At 51.2% G+C, this 27,872-nt stretch overlaps 1 protein-coding gene across 5 annotated transcripts in view; it reads right to left on the minus strand.

Moving 5' to 3' along the window:
- LINGO1 (leucine rich repeat and Ig domain containing 1) overlaps nucleotides 1–27,872 on the minus strand; it is a 214,038-nt gene that overhangs the window by 53,206 nt on the left and 132,960 nt on the right. Inside the window, exons 2-3 of one of the 5 annotated variants that reach the window (XM_060401737.1) lie at nucleotides 13,700–13,797; nucleotides 13,286–13,473 (exon numbers count right to left, since the gene is read on the minus strand). The exons of 3 other annotated variants lie outside the window; for them this stretch is intronic. Coding sequence is in view for 1 of the 2 variants with exons in the window: in XM_060401736.1 (XP_060257719.1) it covers nucleotides 13,700–13,797; nucleotides 23,373–23,466 (192 nt within the window). In the remaining variant the exon portion in view is untranslated. Of the gene's footprint in view, nucleotides 1–13,285; nucleotides 13,474–13,699; nucleotides 13,798–23,372; nucleotides 23,595–27,872 lie in introns of those variants that run through there. One more of the 5 variants, XM_060401736.1, reaches the window with a different exon arrangement.

Raw genomic sequence — 27,872 nt, forward strand, 5'->3', positions numbered from 1 at the left:
CTTCTCTCTCTGTCAGTCTGAAAATGCTTCCCTCTCGTTAATGAATCTTTTCAAATGTTTCCTCCTCTGTGCAGCCTTCGTGCCTCAATGTACTTATACCCCCATGACACTCTGGCACTGCCTCCATGGGGCAAGTTTCACCTTGCACTGGTCAGATGTGCCTAAGCTCTTGTCCAGACCAGGCTGTGGGCACCCCAGGGCACAGCCGGGACCTACACTCAGCATGTTTAAGGCCCTCCAAAGGGCCTGGCACTCAGTACCCAGGACTCAGCAAGTATTTATTGAATAAATGAATGGGCAATGTGAGCATGTGGACATCCTTGCCAAGGCCCAGCATAAGCTGAGACACAGCTTTGAAGGTCTCTTTTGAGGGGGGCAGATTACTTTAGGGAGTCTTGCAGTCAGACGCTGGTCCCTCATTCAGCAGACACCACCAGCAGGGCATACGATGCAGGAAGCTCCATCGTCAGAGAGTGCGCAGTGCCCTTGGGAGCGAGCCTTGGAGGGGAACCATCTGCCCGACGCAGAGTTCAGAAGAGCGTGTTGTTGCCACCACTACCCTCATTTGCCGACTATGAGCCCCTGCTGCAGGGCCAAGGAAGCTATGGCCCTGCCTGCCCTAAGCTCATGAAGGAGAGATGCAGGTAGAGGAAATGACTTGATGGGCTAAAACTTGAAGCAGGAGAGGGTGGCTTGGGAGCCACACATCCTGGTTCACACTGTCCACCACTTAGCAACCCCGTGATCTTGGGCAGCTAGCTTAATTGCCTTTCATCTCAGTTTTCCTCATCTGTAAATTGGGGATGCTATCTGTATTTATTCCATAGGGTTCCTATGAGGATCGAAAGCTTACAAGCTGCTTTTAACAGTGCCTGGAACAGAATAAGTACCCAAGGAACAAGAAAAGCCACTATTATTTGTCTCATCATTAGTTAGATGGCAACCCACTCCGGTACTCTTGCCTGGAAAATCCCATGGATGGAGAAGCCTGGTAGGCTGCAGTCCATGGGGTCGCAAAGAGTCGGACACAATTGAGCAACTTTACTTTCCCTTTTCACTTTCATCAGTTGGAAGCAGCCCCAGACTAGGGCTTCCCAGGTAGCGCAGTAGCAAAGAATCTGCCTGCCAGTGCAAGAGACACACGACATGTGAGTTCAATCCCTGGGCCAGGAAGATCCCCTGGAATAGGAAATGGCAACCCACTCCAGTATTCTTGCCTGAAAAAATGGCATGGACAGAGGAGCCTGGTGAGCTACAGTCCATGGGGTCACAAGAGTCGGACACGACTGAGCATGCATGCAGACTAGGCATGCAAAGAACGGGCAGGCTGGCAGCAATGGAGTTGGCGAGACATCTAGGGCTGAGGAAATCAATCTGTTCAGAGGATGTTTGGTGTGGCTTTCTCTGCTCAAGGAAGCAAAGGATCTAAAGAGATCTGGGCAGAGGGACCCTGAGGGAGGTAAAGAGGGGAAGGTGTCAGCGGATGGATAAGGAGGTTCCTAGGGGTCTGGGAGTCCTCATGTCAGCTCTTGTGTGACATACATAGATGAGAGGAAGTGTGCCAGGCCCTGCAGGAAGGGGTGGTGCACGCCTTGCCTAGGAGGCCAGCATAAACAGGGAGATGCAGATCTAAGTGTGGCAAGGCTCAGGGTGGGAGTAAGGGGCATTCTTCCACCTGGAGGAGAAGGGCAGAGGGCTGAGGAGCTGCTCTCCCACCTCTGGCTACCTGGGAAGTCCTCCTGGAGGCTTCCTGAGCTGTGATGACATTAGGCTGAAGCTACAGGTAAAGGGTTCACACACAGGGAGGAGAAGCTAGTGATCTTGCTTGAAGCCCAGGTTCACTGTGCAACTTCAGACATATATATATTTTTTGCCTCTCTGGACCTCAGCTTCCTCATCTGTCAAATGGGTACATTAATTTCCCAGGAGGTGTAAGCCACTATATCCTCCTAGCCATCCTGGTAGGACAGGGAGGGGCGGAGGGCCATGGGGTGAAGGGGGCAACCTGGAAAGTGAACTCTCTTGGGATGTATACGATGAGGAGTACTCTAACAATCTGTGCTCAAGGAGAACAAGTGCCTGGGGAGAAGAGCTGTCGACCTTCTGCTCAGCCCCTCCCTTCTCCTTCTCCCTACCTAAGACCCCCCTACACACCATCAGCCATGTCAGTGTGACATTAACTGGCTGACATTAATAAGCCGGAGCTCCTCCACTTGCCTGCCAGATTGAGCCTCAGCCGTGGAAGAATTGCTAATTACAGCCACAATAAAGAAATATCAATGATGGACATCAATATTATTGCCTCTTGCGTCCCTTCCTGTTGATTTGAGATGTCCAGGGCTGACAACATTGAATGATGACAGAGGGGAGGAGGACTCCACGTGGAGAAGGGAACACCCTCCAGTTTGATTCATTCATGAAACCAGGCTCTGTTTCCTCTGAGCAGGGTCCCCTTTACCAAGGACTAGGGCCAAAACTGAAGGTAAGGGGTTCATACACAAGGAGGAGAAGCTAGTGATCTTGCTTGAAGCCTGGGTTCACCAAGCAACGTTAGGTATGTCCTTTTGCCTCTCCAGACCTCAGTTTCTTCATCTGCCAAATGGGTACAATAATTCTAATCCTGCCTACCTTGTGCAATATCGAGGAGTGACTGAAGTGCAAAAGCAAGGGTTTAGAAAGGTGACCTTCAGTGCAAATACAGAGGCTTCATGGGCCAGAGGAGACAAGTGAGATGAGGGTTAGAGGCTCAGGGGCCCTAACAAAGAGACAGACGTGTCCCAGTTCAATGAACTCTCAGAAGCAAAGGTGCTCCCCTGTGGCCCCACTCAGAACTCCAAACAAACAAGCCAGAGAAAAGAGAGGCAAAGCTTGACTCACATGTGCAGCACACCAGCTGCGACCTCTGAGCCCCTAAGCTTGGGAAGACTTCAACGCTTTCAGTCCAAACCCTAGACCCTGAAGACTCCCAAGCCGGTCACAGACAGAAGTCACACACAGGGTGGACTTCCACCCACCAAGAGGGTCCCCTAGGCAGCCAGCCTGGAATCAGAGAACAAGGCACAGCAGAGAAGCACCTTCAGGGACAATCTGGACAGTGGTGTGAAACGCACTGTCTGTGCCAGGGTGCATCTCAGATACAGGCGTGTGTAAGCACACACACTCAGAACACACATGCACGACCGGGTTCACCAATGAATGTGCAGAGGCTAAACAGGCAAACACACTCCACGCACACCACAGACACACATGCACGCAGCCTGTCTTAGGCCCAATGCCAAGCTTCTTCCTAGTCCATGGAAACCTCTCCCTGTAGAGAAGGAAATAAAAAGCCCCATGCGGCCTTCCAGGCTCATGTGGCCTCTCAAGCTGTGGCCCAGCCAAGCAGTAGCGATTAGGTGGCTGGGAAATGAAGCCCAGCATGGCCTGAATATTTCACGGGAGATTTTGCTTCACAGAAAATCCCTTCTTTGCTCCATGCATGTCAGGGTATAATTACCCATTAGGTAGTGGAGCAGAAACCTGGGAAGATGTGCGTGCAGCTCTGAATCTGGGCCCCTCGCTCTGCCTTGCCTGCGGGCCTGGTCCAGCCTGGTGGGGCCCAGCCTCCCTCTCACCCGCCCCTGAGGAATGCCATTTGGGACACAGGGTGTCCTGGCTCAGGGTCACCTCCGTCCTATATTCTCAGCCTCTGTCCCTAGCTCACAAAGGGACAGATCCTTTTGCCCACACACTCCCCACCCCCGGCTCTCTCTGTAGGGGCTTAAAACTGTCTGGCTTATCTCACTCCCTCATCTTTCAACCCTTCTCCTCTCAGTCCATCAAACTGTTTGCAGCTCCCTGGACAAACAGAAAAGACAGAAAGGAAAACGAAAACAGAAACAGAGAATGAGAGAGAGAAGATAGAGAGGAGGCACACACTAGAGGAAGAAGACAGGGCCCTCCAGCTGCTCCCCGGAGTGCTCATCCAGCCCCTACCTCACTAAGGCTCAGCCAACAGAGCGGAGAGAGGGGAGGGGGCTTCAAAACTCCATACTTTTGCTTCCCACAGGGAGCACTCTTCCTCACTCCTTTTCCCTAAAAAAAAAGGTCCACTCAGCTTAAGTTAAACTCAGGTGGCATCTCCTCCAGGAAGCCCTCCAGATTCCTCCCCAGGTGAGGAGGCTTCCCTGGCTCCTACAGCCCCCTGTGTCTCTCCATCACTGTTCTGTAGTCAAGGGCTGGAAGCTTAGATGCCTACAGGGCCCAGAGAGGAAATGACAGTGAGTAAAGGCGTGTAAGTCATGCAGTCAGGAGCTGGGTTAAGACTTGAGAAGGGGAGAGCACGTGGCCTGCCTAAGGCATCAACACCAAGTCACTTTATGGCCCAGTGATTCCACTCCTGTGGAAAACCCAAGAGAATGGAAAACATGTTCCCACAAAGTCTATGACACAAATGTCCACAGTGCCAGTATTCCTAATTGCCGCAAAGTGGAATTATCTAAATGTCCATGAGCGAATGAATAAACACAATATGGAATATCTGTAGACTGGAATATTATTGGGCCATAAAAAGGATTGAAATACCAACACACGCTACAACATGGATCAACTGAAAACATTCAGTTATGGGCAAGAAGCTAGTCACAGAAAGCCATCTCTTGTATGATTCTATTTATATGAAATGTCCAGAATAGGCAAATCCATAGAGACAGACAGAAGCTTAGTGGTTGCCAGGGCTTGCCGGGTGGAGACAGGAGGAGTAACTGCTAATGGGTACAGGGTTTCCTTTTGGGGTGAGGAAAATGCTCCGGAATTAGACAGTGATGATAGTTGCATAATCTTGTGACCATACTAAAAAAGACTGAATTGTACACTTTAAAGTGGTCCGATTTATGGTATGCGAATTATATCTCAATGAGAAAAAACAAATGGTTTAAAATGGAACAAAACACATCCATCAGCCACATCTCTGGCTGGGGCCTCCAGATTTCAACTTCTAGTTTATACATCTGTCTGCTCTGCAAGAATGGGGAGTCGGCCCTACCTGAGGCCGGCCCCTCAATGGTCCCCAGAGCTAGCATCCCAGGGGCAAGCACTTGAGCCACAGCAGTGACCACAAGAGCATGTGAACGCAGGCCACACTTCATGTTTCACACAACCTCCCTCAGAGGGCCCTGGTCCAGTCACTCAGGCAAGGACCACTGAGGCCCAGATTCAGGGTCGACTAAACCAGGGTCACACGACAAGCTGGAGACAGAACTTTGAAGCCAGGCCTCCCAAGCCAGTGCAGGATGACCAGGGCCACTGGTAACCAGCTTCTGGTGGACAGAGGAAGTTGGACACAAAAGCATGGGCATCTCTGCCGCTGTGTCCTGCCCAGGCCTCAGATTCAAGTCTAGCCGCCGGATCTGGGCACTGCGGTGAGCCCCCTGCTCCTCGCTCCTCTGTCGGCACCACCCCCCAGGAGCCCACAGTTACTTCCCACAAGTCCTAGGCATGGCCAGCACCGTGACCTAGACGTCCAGCCCTCAGAGGCCTGGACACGTAGGCTGCCAGGGGCAGAAGCTGAGCCTCTTGTAGAATGGCCTTCTGGTGTAGGATGACCAACGACCCCCAGACTGAGAAGTGCTAAACTGGACAGTCCTGGGCAAAATGGGACGGCTGGCCACAGTGCCTGAGAGGTCCATCTCCTTTCTCAGTCCCAGGGCGGGTCGCAGAGCATGGGGGCTCCTTTCTTCAGAAGCCTTTCTCCCCTTCCTCTCATGCTCACTTTCTCCTCATCTTGGCCATCCTCCCTTCCAGAACCATCCATCAGTAGAAAGGAGTCCTCTCTCTCAGCTTTCCCTTCAGGTCCCTCAAGGGCAGCAGGTTCCTGGCACTAGCCCCATGAGCCCGTGTGTTTGGGGAGATGCCCTGGGGGCCACTGGGTGGACAAGAGGAGAGGCTGGGGTGAGGCCGTTTACTCCTCCTTCAGTCACGGCCTCCCTGTGAATTGTCAGCTCCCAGAGGGCAGGAACCTTCCTCTTGTTCAGTTCACAGATGTGCCTAGTCTAGACAACTAGGTGCCCGTTTGCTGAGTGAACGACTGGGTCTGTTTTCCATTCCAGGCACTCCTACAGTAGATTTGAACTGCTAAAGAAGGCTTCAGGTGGCCATGAAGTCCTCCTCCCTCTGAGCCCTCATACCTCCCAGCCACCCCTTAACTCACTGACAGGCCCCACCCCTGGCACCTCCTGAGACCCCCAGCCTTCACTCCCATAGGGCACCATTCTGGAGTCTCTCTCAGGCATGTTCTTGGGCACCAAGCTCATTGAAGTCTGACTTCATCACTATCTGCCCCCTTCCGTGAGGCTCTCTCCCCAGCTGAGCCCTGGAACACCTTAGGAAGGGTGTGCAGCTGAGAAGGAGGGAAGAGCTAGGGATCGGCCCAACTGCAGGTTGCCCAGGACCTGGATCATCCTCGAGATGGAAAGAGGTCCGGGTGTCTCAGGGTCTGTCTGCCAGCACCTGGGTGCGAGGCCAGGGCTGGCAGAGGAGAGGAGAGGAGGGGAGGGGAGGGAGAGAAGGGACAAGACAGGGAGGAACAGGGAGGATGAGGGAGGAGCTACTCTCAGCCCCGGAGTCCCAGGAAGGCCGAGTCAGAGTCCAGCACAGTGATGAATGGGCGGGACAGCCGGTTACACTTTGACACAAACATCCCCCAAAGATGCAGATCACCGCCCTGCTGTTCAGAGTGAAGTAAAGGGGGAGAGAAGGTCCTCCCAACCCTGTTCATACAGTGACCTTGAGCCTGGTCACGGGCTGCCCACGCTGTTCACACAAGGAGCCCCAACCGTCCTCCCACACGAAGCCCAGGCCCTGGTCCTGTGACTCTCCTCACGCTCTGAGCCCGAAGCCTGCTCACACGCTGAGCCTCGACCCCCTCGCACACAGGGATCCTCCACCCTCCTCACACAAGGGGCACCAGCCCTGGCCACACGCGGAGCTTCGGCCCTCCTCTCACACTGAGCCCCGACATTCTTCAAGCGGAGAAACCGGACGCTGGCCACAAACGGAGCCCTGACTCGGTCACACACTGGCCCTCGGCTTTCCTCAGGCATGGAGTCCTGATCCTGGTCACACAGGGATGTCCCACCCTCCTCACACAAGGGGCACCAGCCCTGGCCACACGCGGAGCACAGCCCCTCACTACAAGCTGACCCCTGAGGTTGGAGCCCCGACCTCCTCACGCATGGAGCCCTGACCTTGATCACAAATTGTACTCTGACCCTGGTCACACTCCAAGCTGACCGTCATCACGTGCTGAAGCCTCTACACAAACGGAGTCCCAACCCTCCTTACGCAAGGAGCACCAGCCCTGGCCACACAGGAGCCCAGACACCAGTTACAAATTGAGCCCTGAACCTCCTCACACATGGAGCCCAGACCTTGTCACACATGGAGCCCTGACCCGCAGGGCAGACTGGTGCTCAAAGATGCGGAGGAGGTTCCAGCAGCATCAGCCTTTCATCTCCCCCACTCCTCAGGCCTGGGTGACAGACATGGTGTCTGGGCGTCTGAGACAGATCTCAGCTCTGAGTGACTGATGGCAGCTGGTGCCCAAGGTGGCTCATGGTGGCTGATTTCTTGACCTTCTCAAAACCAAGACTGAGCAGGTGACAAGCTCCTCTGTGTCCAGGACACAGCATGTGTCTAGTAGATACCAGGTCCTCTAGGAGCCCCAGCCCCAGGCTTCCATGGCAAAGCTGCCATGCCCATCCCTTCCCCTCCCCAGCCCAGCAGAGCTTGCTCCCTTGCTCCTCCCCATCCCTTCCCGTCTCCACAAGGATCCAGCTCCACCTCCCTCTCTTCCAGGAAAAAGCTGTGAATTTCTAGGTACCTGTCCCCTCTGCCTTCCCCCTTCCCTCTTCCCCTCTCCTGGCCTTCCCCAGCCCACATACACATGGAACAGGCCCCCATTCAATGTCCTCAGCTGACTGTCAGTTAATCCCTGCAGAGGTGTTAGCTGATAATTAAGACGTTAGCTGAGAACTTAACATGTGATTCCCTGCCAGGAGTATTTTGGTTTTAACAGGTTGCTCTTTGAAATGGGAAAACCTTCAAGACCCAGCCAAATGGCAGACGGGGGATGCTGGGGGGTTGGGGGGTGGATATTTTGTGCCTGGAGCCCTTCCAGCCTTCCTTAAACCCACTCTGTCTCACCTCCCCTGTCATGGGGTGGACAGAACTCAGGCATCGGAGCTGCCTCCCAGGCTTTCTCCACCTCCTTAGAGCTGATGCCACTGGACACGTGATGAAACCTCACTGAACCTCAGTTGCCTCATCCATAGATGGGTTTATAGAATACCAGCCTTGCAGGACTGTAACAGCACACAGGAGGCCCTCCACCCTCCAGAGCCCACATCATCCCCAACTTCCCTTCGCTTCTCCCTTCCACACCTCTCACCTCCTCACACTCTACCCCTAATCAACAGCCAAGGCTATGCTCTGAGCCCCCCACCATCTTTCCCCAGGCCACAATCAATGGAAGCAAACAGCAAGGCCTGGACAGACATGAGATTGTGGGGACATCTGTCAGATGATGGGAAAGGAGCTTCAGAGCAAGGAGAAAGGACAGCTCACTCAGTAAACAGTGTCCAAACAACCGGCTAGTCATTTGGGGGAAACTGCTTAGATAGCTATTCTCCAACCACACCCATAGAAACATTCTGAATGAACCAGAAATTTAACTATTTTTAAATATTATGCGTGCTACATGGTCAGTTGCTTCAGTTGTAACTGACTCTTTGCAACCCTGTGGACTGTAGCCCGCCGTGAGAGCTCTGTCCATGAGGTTCTCCAGGCAAGAATACTGGAGTGGTTGCCATGCCCTCCTCCAGGGGATCTTCCCGACCCAGGGATGGAACCCGCATCTCTTACATATCCTGCATTGGCAGGCGGGTTCTTTACCACCAGCGCCACCTGGGAAGCCCCTTATATATCATAAAGAACTAGAAAACAACATAAGACAACTTTTCAAAACTTTTCGGTGGGTAATGCCAGAAACTCTAAAGGAAAATAGTGATGGACTTGACTGCAGGGCCATTTCAAACTTTTAAGGGGTTTTAAAAAAAGTTCCATAAATTGAAATGACCAAAAAACAGCCAAAAAACTGTGAAAAAAATTTGCAATATATGGCAGGTAAAGGGTTAAATCTCTCATCCTCTTATAAATCAATCTGCTCTTGCAGGTCAATAAGATGCATTTCACACACCCTCCCACCAAACAAGGTTGCCTGTGACCTCCCCACGGCTAATGCATGATCAATGTTCAGCCTGCATTGTCCTCGACCTCATGCTTGAAACATGTCCTGCCCCTGGTTTCCAGGATAGCATACCTGGCTCTCTTCCACCTCACTAATTGCACCTGCTTAGTCATCTTCTCGGTGCCTCCTCAGCTCCCTCACTTCAGACCAAAGGAGGCTCCGGGACGGGGTCTCTGGTCCTTCTCGTTTGTACCTATGTGCTGTGCTTAGTCGCTCAGTTGTGTCCTCCTCTTTGCAACCCCATGGACTGCAGCCTGCCAGGCTTCTCTGCCATGGGGATTCTCCAGGCAGGAATACTGGAGTGGGTTTCCATGGCCCCCTCCATGGGATCTTCTCAACCCAGGGATCGAATCTGGTCTCCCACATTGCAGGCGGATTCTTTACCATCTGAGCCACCAGGGAAGCCCAAGAATACTGGAGTGGGCAGTCTATCGCTTCTCCAGAGGATCTTCCCAACCCAGGAATCCAACCAGGGTCTCCTGCACTGCAGGCGGATTCTTTACCAGCTGAGCTACCAGGGAAGCCCTTTGCACCTACACTTACTCCCTTCATGCTCTTATCCAATTTCATGCTTTATGCTGATGACCATGTATTTGTATCTCCAGTTCAGACCTGGGCCCTGAACTTCACCCCCATATCCATTTCTACTCAGATGTCTACTAGCATCTCACACTTCACCTCTCCACAGCTGGGGCCCACCTGGGCAGTTGCACCAAGCCCCACACTCAGCAAGATCCCAGGCTTAGTTTAATGCTCTACTCTCAGCACTTTGAAATTCTTAATATTATTTTTTAAACAAAAGGCCATACATTTCATTTAGCTCTGGCTCCCACACATCATGTAGCCAGTCCCGTCCATAGCTGAGCTCCTCTCCTCCCCTACATCAAACCCACTCTTCTCAATCAACTCACTCTGCTCTGTGGATGGCAGCAGTCCCATCCTTCTCCCTACTCGGGCCAAAACCTTTGGAGTCACTGTTATGCATTGAATGTTTGTGTCTCCCAAAATTCGTACGTTGGAACCCCAACTCCCGCTGTGCTGGTGTTTGGAGGTGGGATGTGATGTGGGTTAGATGAGGTCCTGAAGGCGGGGCCCTCATGATGGGACTGGTAACCTCATAAGAAGAGGAAGAGATACCAGGGCTCAGTCTCTCCGTGTGCACACAAAAAAGTCACATGAGCACACAGCGAGACGGTAGTCATCTACAAGCCAAGCAGAGGGTCCTCGCCAAGAACTGTGTCTGCCAGCACCTTGATCTTGGCCTTCCCAGTCTAAAGAAGTGTGAGAAATAAATGTGTGTTGTTTAAGCCACCCAGCCTATGGTATTTGGTTATGGCAGCTTAAAATGACTAAGTCAGTAATCTTTGGCTCTCTCTCTCTCTCTCTCTCTCACATACACACACACACCACCTCATCCAGTCTGCCAGCAAATGCTACTGGCTCTACCATTAACATGTACTCAGAATCTTTTCTCTTCTCCCCACTTCCATCAAGACCCCCTAGTCCACACCCCACCATCCCTTCCCTGGATCATCACAACCATCTACCGCCTGATCTGTCTGCGTCCATTCTGGCCCCCTTCAGTAGCTGGAGTGATCTGGCTAAAATGAAATTCAGATTGTGTCATACCATGATTCAGAACCTTCCATGTCTCCCTGCTTTCCCCACTTCATTCCGAGGAAAAGCCCAGGCCTTAGGGTGCCCACAAGGCCCTGTGAGGTCTGGCTCTTGATCCCTCGCTGGTGGCACCCTCCACTCTCTCCCTCCCTCGCCCTGTTCCAGCCACACTGGCCTTCTCCCCGAGCCCTGAACAGGCCAGGCCTACCCCTAACTCAGGGACCCAGACATCTGTGTGACTCATTCTCTCGCCTCCTACAGGTCTTTTCTTTACTGCCGTCTTCCAGCGAGGCCTTCCTGACTGCCATAACCAAGTGTCCCGACACTTCTCATCCCCACTCTGCTCACTTTTCTTCTCATTAGCACTCAGCACTCAGCACTCATACACACACTAGATTTCACTTGATTATCTGTTTTTCCTTGGCTGTCTCTTCTTCACAAGAGCTTAAGTTCCACGGAGCAGGGATTTTGTTTTGTCAGTTTCGTTCAGTTAGGTCCCTAAACAAAACAGTATCCAACACGTGGTAGATGCTCAATTAATGCTTACTGAATAAAGGGACAGATGAATAGAAGAATAAGCTGAGGATCTGACATGAATAGGCACTTGATAAACAGGCAAACAAATTGAAATGGCCAAAGAATACACACAAATATGCCCAATCTCATTGGTGATCAAAGAAATGTAAAATAAATCACTTTTACCTACCAGGCTGGCAGGGATTTAAGTGAGTGATAATGTCAGGGTGGCAAGGGTGAAGGGACAAGGCCTCTTGTACATGGCAAGTCAGCACAAGTTTCTGGAGGTTGATCTGGCCTGTGGGTCAAACCTGGAAATGTGCGTGCCCTCTGACCCAGGCAGTCCACTTCCGGAAACACCCCCAAAGGACCCAAAGCACAAGTGTACACAGATGTAGGAACTGGGAGGTTCCCTAAGTGAAGTTTATAAATAACCAAACACCAGAAACAATCTAAATGGCCCCTGACAGGATTAATAATTGATAACATAACTTAAAGATTATCCATACAATGGGCGTAAAAGGAAGGGAAGAACACTAGAATGATCTATACAATAATATTAAGTGAGAAATCAAGCGACAGGGCAGTGTAACTAGTATGATAGTTTTTCCTTTTAAAATATGTTTCTAAGCACACAGAAACAAGTCTGGAAGGATATGATATACGGAACTAGTTAGCAGTGGCTAGCCTTGGCAAGGAAGAGATTTTGGGAAGAGCGTGAACTGCGTGCTTTAGATACCTCCACAGGGACTTCCCTGGCGGTCCAGGGGCTAAGGCTTTGCCTTCCAATTCAGGGGATGTGGGTTTGATCCTTGGTCAGGGAGCTAAGATCCCCATGCTTCACAGCCATAAAGTAGAAAGAATACTGTAACAAACTCAATAAAGACTTTAAAAATGGTCCACATTAAAAAAATCTTTAAAAATTATCTACATTGTTAGATCAATAGGTAGATATAGGGAACATATTACCTTAATAGTTGGAAAAATTACTCCATCTAAGGAGAAAACACATCCCTTGTCTCCCCAGTGCTGAAGGATGCAGGAATAGGACATTCTAAGCCCTCATATCTGGCCCTGCCTCATCCCTGTTACCCCACCCACCTCCATCCCCACCCCCAGCACTCTGGGTTCCAAGCTCACGAAACAATTTTCTATTCCTGGTTCCTCTCACAGCTCCACACCAGTCTCACAGCTCCATTCACAGGCACAAAGGCCCAGCCGACCCCACCCAGTGACCTCCTCAGCCTGAATTCTGCTGTCAGAGAGCCAGAAGGGGGAAGACAAGGACCCCAAGAGCACCCTTCACAGCCAGCCCTGCAGCCTCTAGCAGAAACCCCAGGTCTCTGCCCCAGGGACTGTTTGCAGGACTGTGGCCTGAGCAGGCTTGACCGCCCCTGGCTCCAGGGCCCCCTCTGTAGGCCATGGACACAGCTGCTCTGAGGGTGCCACCATAGGCCCAGCAAAGCGGGGACTGAACAGAAGAGGGGGCTGGGGCTTCAGCTCCCATTAACATCGCCAGATTGAATCAATAGAATCATAGGTCCCATGCAATATTTGGGACATACTTATGCTGAAAAATGATCTGTTGTCTTTCTGAAGTTCACATTGAGCTGGACATCCTATATTTTTTCTGGCAAGCCTAGCTCCCACCGCATCCCAGCTCTTGATCCCAAGCAGAAAGCCTCTACTGGGGCACCCAGGAGCAACTGAGGAATATCCTCTCTTGGGCCCAACGCTGAGGGATTAAAAGTGATTAAAAGTGAGCAGGGCTGTTCTCGGTGCCAGAAACAGCGCCTCTGCCCTGGGGGTGTCCTGTAGACAGCAGGGACTTTCTGGAGTAAGAGCCCCCACTCACAGAAACACACACACCAGGCGAGTGAAGATAGCAGCTCCGGCAGGGAAAAGCCAGTGACAGCAATGAATGAGAAACCTCAGAGGCGAAAGCTCCCACTGCCGAAAGAACTTGGCAGGTGTGTACCACGAAGGATCCTTAGCCAGCTGCAGACAGCAATATGTGGGAGCCACACGAGGGCCTCTCCGCGTCTCGGGGACGAAGCCTGGCAAGCAGGGGTTGCTGCTGAAGGGGCCCGCCTCTTGGAGGTCTGGGAGCTCCTCTCCAGGAGGCCCTGCGGGGGTCCGGGGGCTTCAAACCCCACTCCATAAGCCTCCCCCCCATCGCCCCGATAGGGGCTCATCCACCCAGTGCCAGGGGACCCTACTCTTAGAGTCCTCCCACCCGTGCAGAGACACAACAAGGGAGAGCCCACCTCCATCTCCCCCTACCTGGGTCAGACGGCTCCGGGAGGCAAACAGCCGGGCCTCTGGGGGCCGGGGGCGTGGGAGGGGGAGCGGCGGCCCGTCCGTCTCGGTCCCAGCATGCACTGCGGGGAAGAGCAGGGAGGTGAGCGCGGACAATGACTGGGCCTCTGCAACCCGGGGGTGCCAAGCTCAGCATGCGCCCCCCGCCCCCGAGCAGATCCTGACCCTCTGCCCCCGGGGGCTCAGCGCTGCCTCCCACTTCAGCGAGGGGCCTTCTGCCACCCGTCTCCCTGCTATCTCCCGGCTCCCTCGAATAGTCCCCCAGGTCTGGCATTCGAGGCCCTGTCCAAACCCCTCGCTTTACATCTCCCACAGCTGCTGGGCCCCTGGCCAGCTGACCTCTCCCTCCTGTAGGAGGCTCCTCACCCACACTCTCCTCATTTTCACCACTCCTCCTCACACACGGCCCCCAGCTGCCATGTCCCGTCCTCCCCTCCTTTCTCCTCCCTGGACCACCTTGCCCACACCGGTGTTTCAGTCACCCTCTGTCCATGCCCCCAGGGGATTCCATCATGCCTGGAGGAGAGTCGAGGCCCCTGACGTGTGTCCTGCCCTCTCCTCCCTCTCTCAGCTCCAGCTGCAAGGCCCGCCCTGCAGCACACCCCATTCCAGCTCCACAAAGGCCTGGCTCCTCCTCAGCCAGGTTCAGCTCAAGGTACCTCCTCAGACAGCCTTCCCTGACCACCCTGCACAGGAGCCCCTCCTTCCCCGAGTCACACTACCCTGTGTGACTGACATGTCATTCGGTGTTCCCTGTCTCAACAATCCCACGGCGAGCTTTATTTCCAGTCAGGTTAATTGAGGTATAATTTACTTGCAGTAAAATTTACCCTTTTTTAGATAAAGAATTCTAGGGAGGATGCGGAGAAAGGGGAATCCTTGTGCACTGTTGGTGGGAATGGAAATTGGTGCAGCCACAATGGAAAACATTACGGAGGGTCCTCAAAAAATTAAAAATAGAACCACCATGTGATTCAGCAATTCCACTTCTGGGTATATAGCCAAAGGAAATGAAAACACTATCTCAAAAAGACAGATGCACTTCTGTGTTCACCGCAGCCTTATTTACAGCAGCCAGCACGTGGAGACAACATAAGTGTCCATCAGTGAATGAATGAATGAAGAAGGTATGAGATATATGCATATACATCTATATGATAGAATTATTCAGTCAGAAAAAATAAGGAAATCCATTTGTGACAGCACGGATGGACCTTGAAGGCATTATGCTAAGTGAAATAACTCAAAGACAAATACTGTACTGCAGAATCTAAAAAAATAGAAATAAAAAACTAAATTCTTAGGAAAAGAGATCACACTTATGGTTACCGGAACCAGAGGGTAGGAGGAGGAGGAATTGCAGGAAGGTGGTCAAAAGGGCTTCCCAAGTGGCACTAGTGGTAAAGAGCCTGCCTGCCGATGGAGGAGACGTAAGAGACTCTGGCTCGATCCCTGGGTTGGGAAGATAACCTGGAGGAAATGGCAACCCACTCCAGTACTCTTGCCTGGAGAACCCCATGGACAGGGGAGCCTGGTGGGCTACAGCCCATGGGGTTGCACAGAGTTGGACACGCCTAAAGCAACTTAGCACGGCACAGCAGGGTCAAAAGGTACAAATGTCCAGTTACAAGATAAGTACGTGCCAGGGACAAGCACAGCATGATGACTGTAGTCAGCAGTCTGTTTTGTTACACACGAAAGTTACTAAGAAAGTAGATCCTCAGAGTTCTTATTACATGAACAAAACCTTTTTTCTTCTTTCTTTTCTTTCTATATATCTATATGAGATGATGGATATTGGGTGGTAATCATTTCACAATATGTGAAAATTAAACCATCATACCGTACACCTTAAATGTCTACAGTGATGTATATTGATTATTTCTAAATAAAACTGGAACAAACTTTACACTTTTTACGGCACAGTTCTGAGCTTCGATGGCTGTATATAACACGTAGCCACTACTGCGATTAAGGTGAAGAACAATTCTATTAACCATCCATATCTGAAAGTCTCCATGAGTTGTCCCCTTTGTAGTCAACTCCCCCTATCCCTGCCTCTCATAACCACTGATCTGTTTTCTGTTTCTATAGTTTTGCCTTTTCCAGAATCTCATACAAATGGAATCATCCATATGTAACCTTTTGAGTCTAGCTTTGTTCCTTTATCAAATAATGCATTTGAGATTTACCTGTGTTGTTTCTTGTACCAGAATTTCATTCTTTTTTTATTGCTGAGTAGTATTCAATTGTTTATCCATTCAACAGCTGAAGGACATTTGGATTTTTTCCAATTCGGGGTGATTATGAATAAAACCACTATAAATATTCACATACAAGTTTTTTATGAACATAAGTTGTTATTTCTCTTGGGAAAATACCTAGCAGTAGGATCCCTTGGTTATACAGTAAGCATATTTTTAACTTTACAAAAAATAGCCAGACTTTTTTCCAAAGTGACTGTACCATTTTTCATTCCCACTAGCAACATATGAGAGTTTCAGTTACTCTGTACCCTCACCAGCAGTTACTATTGTCAATTTTGTGAAAGTCAATGTTAGAGATAAGCAGTGGTATCTCATTTTTTTGGGTTAGGGGGGTGGCTATCAAATCCAAGTTTATTGGGGGCATTTGTAGAATTGCTTTAACTCTCATTGTCATTTTGATTTGCATTTCCCTACTGACTCATGAACATGAGTGATTTTTTTTTAATGTACCTCACTTCTGTTTTAGTACCATCACTATCTTAAAGTACATCTTGATTGAATTCTTTCTGTTTATTTTCCATTTCTCCCATCATATGTGAGAGCAGGGACCATGAGATTTACTCCTGCAGTATCTGGAACGGTACCTGGTGCTGGATAATGGTGGTGATGATGACGCGTTTACAGAGTCCTGATCACACGCCCAACACTACTCTGAGTGCTTGACAAATACTAACTCATTTAATCCTCACAGCCGCCCTAAGAGAGACAGATGCTATCCCCACTTTAAAGAGGAGAAAACAGAGGTAGAGAGAAGCAATTAACCCAGAGCTAACAAGCCGCTGAGCAGAGCTTCAATCTCCGGTGTGCTGGGGTCAAGAGTCTGGTGTCATGATCAGTACAAGAACATGGCCCATCGCAGTCACATTTGCTGAAGGAATGAAAATGTGGAAGAAAGACAACTTCAGTCCAGCGTTCCATAGCCTGAATATCTGTGTCCCTTTCAAGATTCATAGTTGAACCCTAATCCCCAGTGTGATGGTATCTTGGAGGTGCAGCTTTGGGGAGGTGATTAGGTCATGGGAGTGGAGCCCTCATGAACAGGATTAGTGCCCTTATAGAAGAGACCCCCGAGAGCTCTCTCGCCCCTTGTGCCATGTGGACACACAGTGAGAAGACGGTGTCTATGAACCAGGAAGCCGGCCCTCACCAGACGCTGAATCTGCCAGCACCTTGATCTTGGACTTTCAGCCTGCAGACTGTAAGACGGCAACTACAGTTGTTTATAAGCCACCCAGTTTCTCTGGTATTTTGTTACGTAGCCCAAACAAAGACACAGGGGCTTCTAGATGCTACCTCTTGGATATTTCCCCTCCAAAGCTGAATTCATTCTCACTCTCGATTCTCCTTCTCCTCCTAAAAAATTCATTTTATGTTGGTATTGCAAGCAACCAATAGGGACAAGTGGGGTGAGGTTGAGTCAAACCTGGAGCCTGGTGGTAAAGGGCCCAGGCCTGCCAAGGGGCTTATTCCTTTACAGGGACCCCTCCTCAAAGCTTTTCCCACCGCTCCCTCCCACACACTTGAGGCCTCCCCAGGCGGAGAGAATGAACAGGACGTCATGGCCTCGGCAATTCAGAAACCCTTGCTCTGAGAGCATCCCATAACATGAAACCTTTTGTCCAAACTTCACTTCTCACTGCTCACTGAATATCTGGCACATTTCCCCCATCCCCTCTCCCCAACAAAATGTCCCCACATTTCCTCAGCCCATTTGCAGGTAGTTGAGACCATATGAGACGTTCTAGCCAGTGGGCTGTGAACAAAGATGACATGTCACCTCTGCGCCAATGCATTTAGGAGCCTGTGTGCACCTCTTCCATTTTCCCTCCTTTGCCACTGTGGTCAAAGAAGGCTGTGAGTTCCAGGGGGCAGCTACCACATGGTTGAGCTTCAGCCTGGGTCCCCGTGTGACTAAATGGACCAGCTTCTGCCACCCTCTCCACTTCCCACATCGGTCATGTACTGTGAATTCATATGGTAAAAGAAGGGAGCCTTGTCACATTAAATCAGGAGTCACCAACCTCCAGGATCTAATGCCTGGTGATCTGAGTTGGAGCTGATGTAATAACAACAGAAAGAAAGTGCACAGTAAATGGAATGTGCTTGGATCATTCCCAAACCTTCCCCCCACCCTCACCCCGGTGGAAAAATTGTTTTCCATGAAACTGGTCCCTGGTGCCAGAAAGGTTGGGACTATGGCATTAAATCACTGAGAGTTCAGAGAGAGCTTATTAGTGAAGCACTTCTCTACCCTCCCTACATCCCCACCAGCCACGTGGGGGCATATGGTTTAAGAACACGTTTGGATGACTTTCTGGGTGACAGAACTAAGCTCCATTTGGGAGCCCCAAATAACTAGGATTCCCGTGAGAGATGGAATGACTTCAGTTCCTAAGTTGAAGGGTTCCCTGTGTTTACAAGGGAAAGGGTGGGGGCAGTTCCTGGCCCTTCCACAGGATCCACTAGCAGGACAGTCCCCACCTGGAGAAGGGAGGTGGCAGCTGAGTCAACTAGGAGCATCTTTTTGACGGTGAGGGCCTTGGCCCACGTTCGAGGACTTGAACTTGACTTTAGAATAAAGGCTGGTACATCTTGAGTTTTATCCCTGACTCAGCTCCCAGAAAGGCCCCTGAACTCCAAGCTGATTGGTCCTGGATGGACAATTTGGGGTGGGGGAGAGTGCAGGAAAACTCAACCAGGGCCTTGAAGCCACAAGCAACAATGCGCCGCAGGTTTCATTGTAGATTTATGTTTTGAAATTATTGGAACTCTACTTTGGCAATTATCATCTTAAATGGTGTGTACTCCTGTGGGACAACACAGGGAACAGGGGGAGGAGGCAGCCCTTCAAGATGACGGCAGGAGGCCGGCAGAGGACCTAGGAGGAAATCCCTTAGTTTATATAGGGTCCCTGTGACTTCTCCCCTTTTCCAAGAAGTAAGATCTGGCTGCCATAAAATACACTGCCTCTGCTACTCACACTCACCCCAAACTGGTACAATACAGCTTCTTTGCGGCCAGTAAAAGGACTCTTCTTGAGAATGAGTGCTGGGTGCTGGTGTCAGCACTTGAGTATGTGCACCCAAAGGCCCATGGTTTCAAACTGACGCCGGGGTAGATCAAACTGCAGCACCGCATGGCACCCACAGAGGTGCTGGGGTGGGCTGGGGGTGGGGACTTGGGTCAGAGGCAGGGGTGGGGTTGTTTAAAGTGAAGAATCCCCTGGAGCAAAGGCAGGCTCTGTGGACCCTGGGGACCTGGGGACTGGGGCTTCCAAAGGAGCGGTCGTGAAGAATCCTCTCTTGGAGGCTTTGGGGTTGGGGGCCTGGAGTTTTTGGTATAGCTGTTCTCTGAGAAAGACTGAAGCGAGTTTTGCCATCCTTTCAGTTAAGAATAAAAGGGTGTGACTGATACAGTATAACTGAAAACTAAACCCTACAAAGAAACAGGTAATAACTGCTCCATTCTTTACCACAAGCGTTTATTTACTTGGGGGCTTATTTTGATGATGAGAAATTCATAACGATAAGTTCAGTGATTTCAGTGAGCTTTTTGGCTTAGGAGAAAATTTAAATTGGGTGCAGACCCAAGGTTTTACCCCAGTTTGCATACCTTGCCCCCACCCTGATGACCACAGGATTTGCTTAGACATGCTAGCGCTGAGGAACCATGCCCCAAATGTGCTGTGCTTTCTCCTTTTGTTTCCTGCGGGCAAGTTTCCTGACCAATGATGCTGAGAATTACTCATCCTGGGGTCAGGGCTCCAGCGATGGCTCGTGGTTAGAGTAGAGATTTGACTGAGGTGGGGTCAGCTCAGCCCCCTGGCTCGAAAGCACACTCGAACATCCCCACTCAGGGACGAAGGGGTTTTAGGCTTGGACGTTATGGTCTGGTACCCAGGGACCCAGGCAATGTTGGGATGGATGCACTGGCTCATGGAAAATGCCTGACTAGAACTGCTTGGGGGAGGATTCCCTGAGCACAACATGAATCGTTTTCCCCTGAATGGTTTTTGCTGACTGACTGGGCTTTAATTCACTGTCTGCTAAGGGTTTGGGGGCTGAAAACAGAGGACGAAGTTTCAAAGGCAAATAAGAGACGTTCCTGTGGGGAATGGAGGGAGAGCTGGCACACAGGAGAGAGGTGGCAGGCAGAGGGAGGATGGGGGGGTGGGAGAGGGTAAAGGGCACGGACATCCCCATCTAGTCACCGTCACCAGTCAGCCGCCCGGAGAGCTCAGCCCTCGCTGTGCTAGGTACTTCCCACTCGCTAACACATTCACTGCCCACCAGCAACCTAGGAGACACGCACTGTCACTGTCTGCATTTCTTTCAGTAATTAAAAAAAATTTATTTATTTGGCTGCACCAGGTCTCAGTTGCAGCATGTGGGGTCTCCAATCTTTGTTGTGACATGCGGTATCTTTAGTTGAAGCATGTGGGATCTAGTTCCCTGATCCAGGATTGAACCTGGGCCCCCCTGCATTGGGAGTATGGGGTCTTAGCCACTGGATCACCAGAAAGTCCCACTGCCTGCATCTTCAGGATGCGGAAACCAAGGCACAGAGAGGGGCAGTAAACTGCCTCACTTGGAATGAGGCTATGTTTCAAACCCAGGCAGTCAGGCTGTAGCACTCATCCTAAGAGTCCCTGATGAAGCTGGATTGGTCAGGTTAGACATGAATGAAAGGCGCCTCAGTGCCACGGGCAGGAATTCTGTCTGTGGGTGGTCGGATCCAAGTTGTCCAAAAAAATCCACTTTCTGCTACTAGTCCTGTGACCTTGAGTGAATTACTTACACTGAGACTGGCTCCTTACCTGTAAAGTGTATTTCATATGACAGTAGAGATTACAGAGCACGTGTGAGAGTGTGTGTGTGTGTGTGTGTGTCTGTGTGTCCGTGTGTATGTGTGTTGCCCTTGTACAGTACTTGGTAGAGAAAAAAACTCCACAAAAAGCAGACACCACCCCCCTACTCCCTGCCATGGAGCCAGAACACAAATATGCCCATCTTCAGAGCTTCTAAGCATGTACATGGGCATGCATGTACTCACATGTACACATGTATACATGTGTGTATACTCATGTGCCTCTGTCGTGTGTGTACTCATGTCCCCATGTGCCTGTCTTGTATGTACTCATGTGCACATGTGTCCCTGTCGTGTGTGTACTCGTGTGCCCATGTGCCCCTGTCATGTGTGTATACCCATGTGCACATATGTCCCTGTCATGTATGTACTCATGTGCCCATGTGTCCCTGCCATGTGCGTACTCGTGTGCCCATGTGTCCCTGTCATGTGTGTACTCGTGTGCACATGTGCCCCTGTCATGTGTGTATACTCATGTGCACACATGTCCCTGCCATGTATGTACTGATGTGCCCATGTGCCCCATCATGTGTGTACTCATGTGCCCGTGTGCCCCTGTCATGTATGTATTCGTGTGCACACGTGTCCCTGTCATGTGTGTACTCATGTGCCCATGTGCCCGTCATGTGTGTACTCGTGTGTCCATGTGCCCCTGTCATGCATGTACTCGCGTGCACACGTGTCCCTGTCGTGTGTGTATTCATGTGCACGTGTGTCCCTGTTGTGTGTGTGCTCGTGTGCCCATGTGCCTGTTGTGTGTGTACTCGTGTGCCCGTGTGCCCCTGTCGTGTGTGTACTCGTGTGCACACGTGTCCCTGTCATGTATGTACTCATGTGCACATGTCCCTGTCGTGTGTGCACTCATGTGCACATGTGTCCTTGTCATGTGTGTACTCGTGTGCACATGTGTCCCTGCCAAGGGGAGCACTCATGTGCATGTGCACACATTTCCCTTCCTCTCCCATCCTTAACTCAGGCTGGTGGTGGCATCAGCCACGTGGTCCCCAGCCAAATACCCAGACATCACTTGTGAGTCCCTTCTTTCCCTCTTCACCCTCACGTTCCCTCACCACGGTCAGCCAATGCCTGAATGTTTCTCAATCGCATCTTCTCCCAGTCCTCCCTCACCCCCACCCCAGCCAGCGTGCAGTCCCCACTCCACCCACCCTCCACACAGTGGCAACCAGAATGACCTTTCCCAGTCGCAAATTCTACCTCACCCGCACGCCGCTTAAAACCCTCCCAAGAAGCCTAACCAAGCAGGATGTAAAACTTCTGAGTTTCACATAAAGCCCTAAAGAGAAGCCTGACAGATTTGCCTGAATAAAGATCTAAAGCTTCTCTATGGCTGGAGATACCATAAACAAAGTTAAAAAGATAAATAGCGGAGTAGGGGAAATATTTCCAACACACAGACAAAAGTTTTAAAATCCCTAATATACTAAAAGCTCCTTCATACCCATAAGAAAAAGGCAAAAAGAAAAGAAAAATAGGCAGTGGATATGAACAGTCAATTCACAGAGAAGAAAATACAAATGGCCAATAACCACATGAAAAGTTGCTCAGCCTCGCTGGGGAGAAGGAAAGTGTGTTGAAACCACAGTGAGATGTTTTCCTGGACTGGCGAAAATTAAAAAGCTTGATAATGTTCAGTGCAGAGGGCAGCTGGGGAAATGGCTCCCCGCAGATATCAAGGGTGGGAGCAAAAACTAGACCAACCTTTTGGAAGAACAACGTGACAGTACCTATTAAAATTTAATAAGCATACCCTGCGCCAGGGCAACTCCACACCTAGAAGCCTATCCTACAGAAAGGCTTACACGTGTCAGCCAAGATATATATACGAGGATGTTCACTGAAGCATTATTTGCAAGAGTGAAAAATTGAAGGCAACCTAAATATCCATCAACCCAGGCCTAGTTACATAAATTTCATTACGGCCAAACAATGGAATATTAGGCAACGATTAAAAAGAACACGGGAGATCTGTATTCCGTGACACTGACAGATGCCCACAGCACCCTGGGAAATGAAAAATGGAAGTCGTAGAGTAATGTGCATAATATGATTCATTCCTTTTCTTTTTAAAAAGATAACACACAATAAATATGTTTATAAAGGCACAGAAAATGTTCTAGAAGGAAGCACACCAGATCAACAACAGTGGGACCTCGGCAGAATGAGATTTAAGGGCGAAGAAGGAAGTTTCTTAACAGGACGCACTTCTGTATTGTTTCAGTTTTTACACGAGCAGATATTGCTTTTGTGGTTAAGAAGGAAAAAGAAAAAAAATACCCCATCCATAGCCGCTCACTGGCTGTGGGACAAAGTCCAGACTCCCCAGGCGGCAGCTAAAGTCCAGGACACCGCCCCTGTGCACCGCCAGCCCAGGGTCTCCCACACTCCCTTTCAGGTCCCCAAGCCAAGCCTTGGTCCCTGCAGTGCTGTCTTCCCGCAGCGTCCTTTCCTGCCTTCCACGTCTCATCTCTCAGGTGGCTACTCACCTATCGCCACCTTCTGGAAGCTCTCCCTGAACACGCCCCACACCCTGCCTCCACTCTCCCGGCAACGGTGGCGGCCAGCATCCAGGGAGCACATGTGCGTGTGTGTTGGCGCTGTGCTGTGTGCTTTACTCCGTGTTGACTCCTTCGATCCTCACAGCAACCCTAGGAAGGTGTGTCATCACCTTAGTTAATGCATGAGGAATCTGAGGTACAGAGGGGTTAACCAACTTGCTCAAAGTCACACCGCCAGCAATCAACAGAGCCAGTGAGTGGCAGTGCCAGCAGAGCATTCGTGAGGCCCTCTGCCAGCACTCAGCTCCCAGGACCTATACCTTCCAGGCTCCCAGACTTGCCTAGGAGTCCCGAGTTGGTGGGTGGGTGAGGTGGGGGTTTGTCTTGTTCCTGCCCCCAGAACCTGGGCACGTAAGCATACACAGGGAAGTCTGCTGGGGTGACAAGCCAGCTCCCAACATCAAGCATCCATTGCTAAAGGAAGCAGCTGGTCTCCCCAGTGGGCTGGGACCAGCTCAGCTGGAGGCTAGCTGACCTGGGACTGCTGAGGAATGGCATGGTTTGTGGAGGTGCAGCCCCTCCCAGGACGAGGACCCAAGCTACTCCCTGCACACCTACTGTGTGCCAGGCCCTTAGGGCTTACGGGGCCAGGGAAGCTAGGGGCCAGGAGACTGCTCTGCCCTCCACGTGCTGTGATGTCAGACACATGAGCCAGGAGCCAGAGAGCGGGACAGTGGGATGGTGCTCAGAGGAGCAGGGGCCTGGCTTCTGATCAGGACAAAGCAGACGGGGGTCTCCGTGAAGTGGCATCTGGGCCCAGCCCCAAAAGACAAAGGGGGATCTGGGCAGATGGAGCGGGGAAGGGAACTCCAGGGGGCTGGAACAGCTTAAGCAAGGGCTGGCGGTAGGCAAGTGTGGAGAGCTCTGGGGAAGAGTGACTGGTTTTGGCTGGAAAACAAGATAAGTAGGGAAGCAGCAGTGGATGTGGGGGTGCGAGATGCTGGGGCCCTTGAGGGAGCAGCTGCCCACAGCAAGGAGGGGCAATCTGAAGCACGTGGACTGCCTAGGACTGGAACCTGTCAGGCAAATCCACCTCCACTGTCAGCTCATGACAGTGGCCTAGTTCCCCACCTCGGTGCCCTCACCTATAGGAAATCATGCAACTTCCAGGACTAGTGAGAGAATTAAACTAGATGGTGGTTTGCAGCACCTTGAACCTGGGGAGGCGGGGGAGCACGTCTGGTGGCGGCACCGTGCTGGAGGAGACAGAGGCGGCTCGCCAGGGGCATCGGCCTTTGTGATGAGAACTGGTATGGGCATAGGCCCCTCAAGGCCCCCCAGCCCAGCAAAAGTACTCAAATACTAGCCTTGTGTTTAAAGCACAAACTCCAGGCAATGTGATTTCAGACTCTCTTCTTTCTTAAAGAGACGTGAGAGGCAGAGCCTCACGATACTGAGCAGGTCTCTACCCCTCTCAGGGCCGCAGTCTTCCCATGTGGAGGGTAGGTGACAGGTTGGGTGGTTTCTCTAGGCCTGGTTATTCAGAAGGGGCTGAGCCATGGAAGGAGGGAAATGGGCCAGGGGTGATGGCAAGGAGATGTGGAAACCCAGAGGGATGGGATTCAGAGACAGGAGGGTCGGGGATGAAGGAAGCAGAAGACACTCCTTCCTGGGCTAGTCCCCTAACCAGCCAAGGGCCTCCTCACACCCTCTACTCCAAGGCCCACAGCCCCCATCAGAGCCCAGGGGGTATTCACTCACTTGGGGGTGAGGCTGGAAGAAGTGAGCTCCATCCTCCCAGGGCAAGTTCACTCCTGGGAACAGCAGAAACAGCGATGGGTGGGCCAGGAGGCAGGAAAGACCTGGGGTCATGCCCCACTGGGCTACTTCAGGCTGAGAGCCACTAGGCAAGTCCCTGCATGGTTCCATTTCCTCTTCTATGAGATGAATAAATATGCTTTCCTTGTAAGTAACATTATTACCCTGGGGCCCAGCACACCAGCAACCTGCCTCATAGGTGAGCTCTTTGGTTCACCAGAAGCTGAACAGGACCTGGGGGAGTCTCAGCCAGCTCTGGGAGTTGGGGAGAATCACTCACCCTCAGGCACCCCCAAGACCCCCATGGGTGCCATCCTCCTCATCGCTCACAGGGACCCCGTCTTAGCCTCCCCACTGGCCCACCTACAGCACTGCCCCTGCATACCTGCTGCCAGAAGAACTCTCTAAGTGAGGCCCACCTCGACTCTGATCACTCAGCTGTCACTGTTTGCTTGTCGCTTCCCCCACCAGCCCTGTGGGCAGGAACTACATCTGATTCATCTTGGCCGTTGCAGAGTGTGGGGTCTGGCACGAGAGTCCTGCCCACAGGCAGCAGAGCTCGCAGTGGGGATGAACAAGCAGGACCATTCACCCCTCCCACCCCAGCACCTGTTACTCTGTTGAATATTCATGACAGTGCTGGGTTCCACGTGGGGCTGGGGGCAGAGCTCAGTGTGGGACCATGATTCAGTCTGTCCGGGATCAGGGCTCAGTGGGGTCAAAGTTCAGTCTTCTAGGATCAGGGCTCAGTGAGGGGCTGGGGTCAGGGTGCAGTGAAAGAAGTCTTCTGCCCTCTACCATGAAGGGCTCAGGACTTCTCCCAGCCTTACTCCCTGCTTTGAAAACAACTTCTGTCCCTGGAGTTCTGGAGCCTGTCTTGAGTCCCCACCCTGCCCACGCTCTACCCAGGCAAGGCCTGACCTATGCTCTACTCCAGGCAGCCATGGAGTGGAGGCAACTCATACTCACTATGCCCAGCCACCACCTGACTCCCGCAGAAGGGGCTCAAGGTGGGAAGTGCTTCCTTGCATCCCTAACTGGCCTTCAGAAACACAGCAAGGACAGTCAGCCTTCTGGCCTGAATGCATTCCCAAGCCAAGGAGAAGTAGTTTTGGGTTAGCTCAGGTTTTTCTATTAGCCACCCCGCTGTCCCCACTCTATTAGCCTAGATGATCCAGTGCCAGTGGAGGTAAATCCAGGTCTGGCTGAACATGCAGGCAAAGGTGTTGGCTGGTACATGGCAACGAGATGTGCCATCCAAAGAGTTCCTCCTATCACAGTGCCTGAAATCCTTTGTGTTCCTTGCTTGAAGTCAGTCTTGTTGACCCCTCCTCTGAAACCTCCATCATGAATCAGTTTTTAGCTGGGCGTGGGGACTGCCAGATCCCTCGGCCCTAGGTGACTCAGGTCTAACCCAGGCCTGGCACTCACAGGGCTCAGAAATGGGAGCTGAATCAGGGACTGGCCTGAGTGGGTGTCAGAGTTTGGCAGGAGGCTGCCCGCACCCCTCAGCACTCCCACCCACCCAGCCAAACCCTCCACTCCCTCTGCCTGCTACTCCTAAGCAGAGGGTCAAGTTGGTTTGCTGGAAAGACACATGGTTCTCATTTTAATTAATTAAAGAAAAATCTAATCACTGCATTAAACTTCTCATTACTCCACTTGAATACCCGTTAAGTAAATTTAATTACCAGAGGATTGGGTTTCCCAGCCTCTTTCATTAGCTTCTGATAAGATGGGGGAGTTGGGAGGGAAGGGGATGGGAAGCAGAACAATGCCATTCTCAACCCACAGAGGGCAAGGTGGGTAGTGTACTGGGGCTACTGTGGTCAGGCTTTGGTATCTCCCTGAGGACAGGCTTGGTCCTGGGCGTGGGGAGACCCTCCTCCCAACTGACTCTAGAAAGGAAAAGGCCTAGAATTTGGATACAGTCAGCGCTGAATGCTTCATTTACAGCCACTCTTGGTTATTTATACCCCACCTCCTTCTAAAAGAGTTTGAGGTTGCTAAGAACAGCACAAGCTGAAAAATAACAGGAGAAATCAGAACAAGGGAAAGATGTGCGAGAGAAGAAGAGGAAGCCAAAGCCAAGGCTGCTGAGCTGCTACATGCCACAGCATCCCGAGCACTTATCAGAAGGAAGCCGCAAACCAGCTACGAGCTTCCTAGCAGCCAAGACAAAGAGAGCAACACATTTCGGCACTAAGGTCGTAACCAACAGAGTATTCATAAGGAAATGCACACCAAACCGTGGTCTTTCCATCTATAAAAAGGGAGGAGCTTGAGCATGAACTAAAGGAAATGACCATTGGCGGAAGCAGTCAGCAAAGGTTTCCTAGAGCAGGAGGGATCTAAACTAGGCCTTGAAAAAGAGGATGGGGCAGACTCCATCTTTAGTAATCATTTATTATTTGCCTTCCCCAGTCGGAGGCATCTCCTTCCTGCCAGCAGGACTCTGAGTTTCCTTTGAGAAGCTCAAAGGAAGCTTCTCTCTCATTCCTGGTCACATGGTTGGGGAAGGACAGACCCTTACCCTAGCCCACCCTCATTTCCTGTGTACGAAGTTAAAGGATCAGGATTATCTTAACCTTGCCAATAGGGCCCAAGAGATTTATAGTCACCTGAGACTATAAATCCCAAGTCCCAACTCTAGGACTTTTGTTTGTTCTA

Source organism: Ovis aries, chromosome 18 (genome assembly GCF_016772045.2).
Source record: "Ovis aries strain OAR_USU_Benz2616 breed Rambouillet chromosome 18, ARS-UI_Ramb_v3.0, whole genome shotgun sequence".
NCBI classification, from domain to species: domain Eukaryota; kingdom Metazoa; phylum Chordata; class Mammalia; order Artiodactyla; family Bovidae; genus Ovis; species Ovis aries.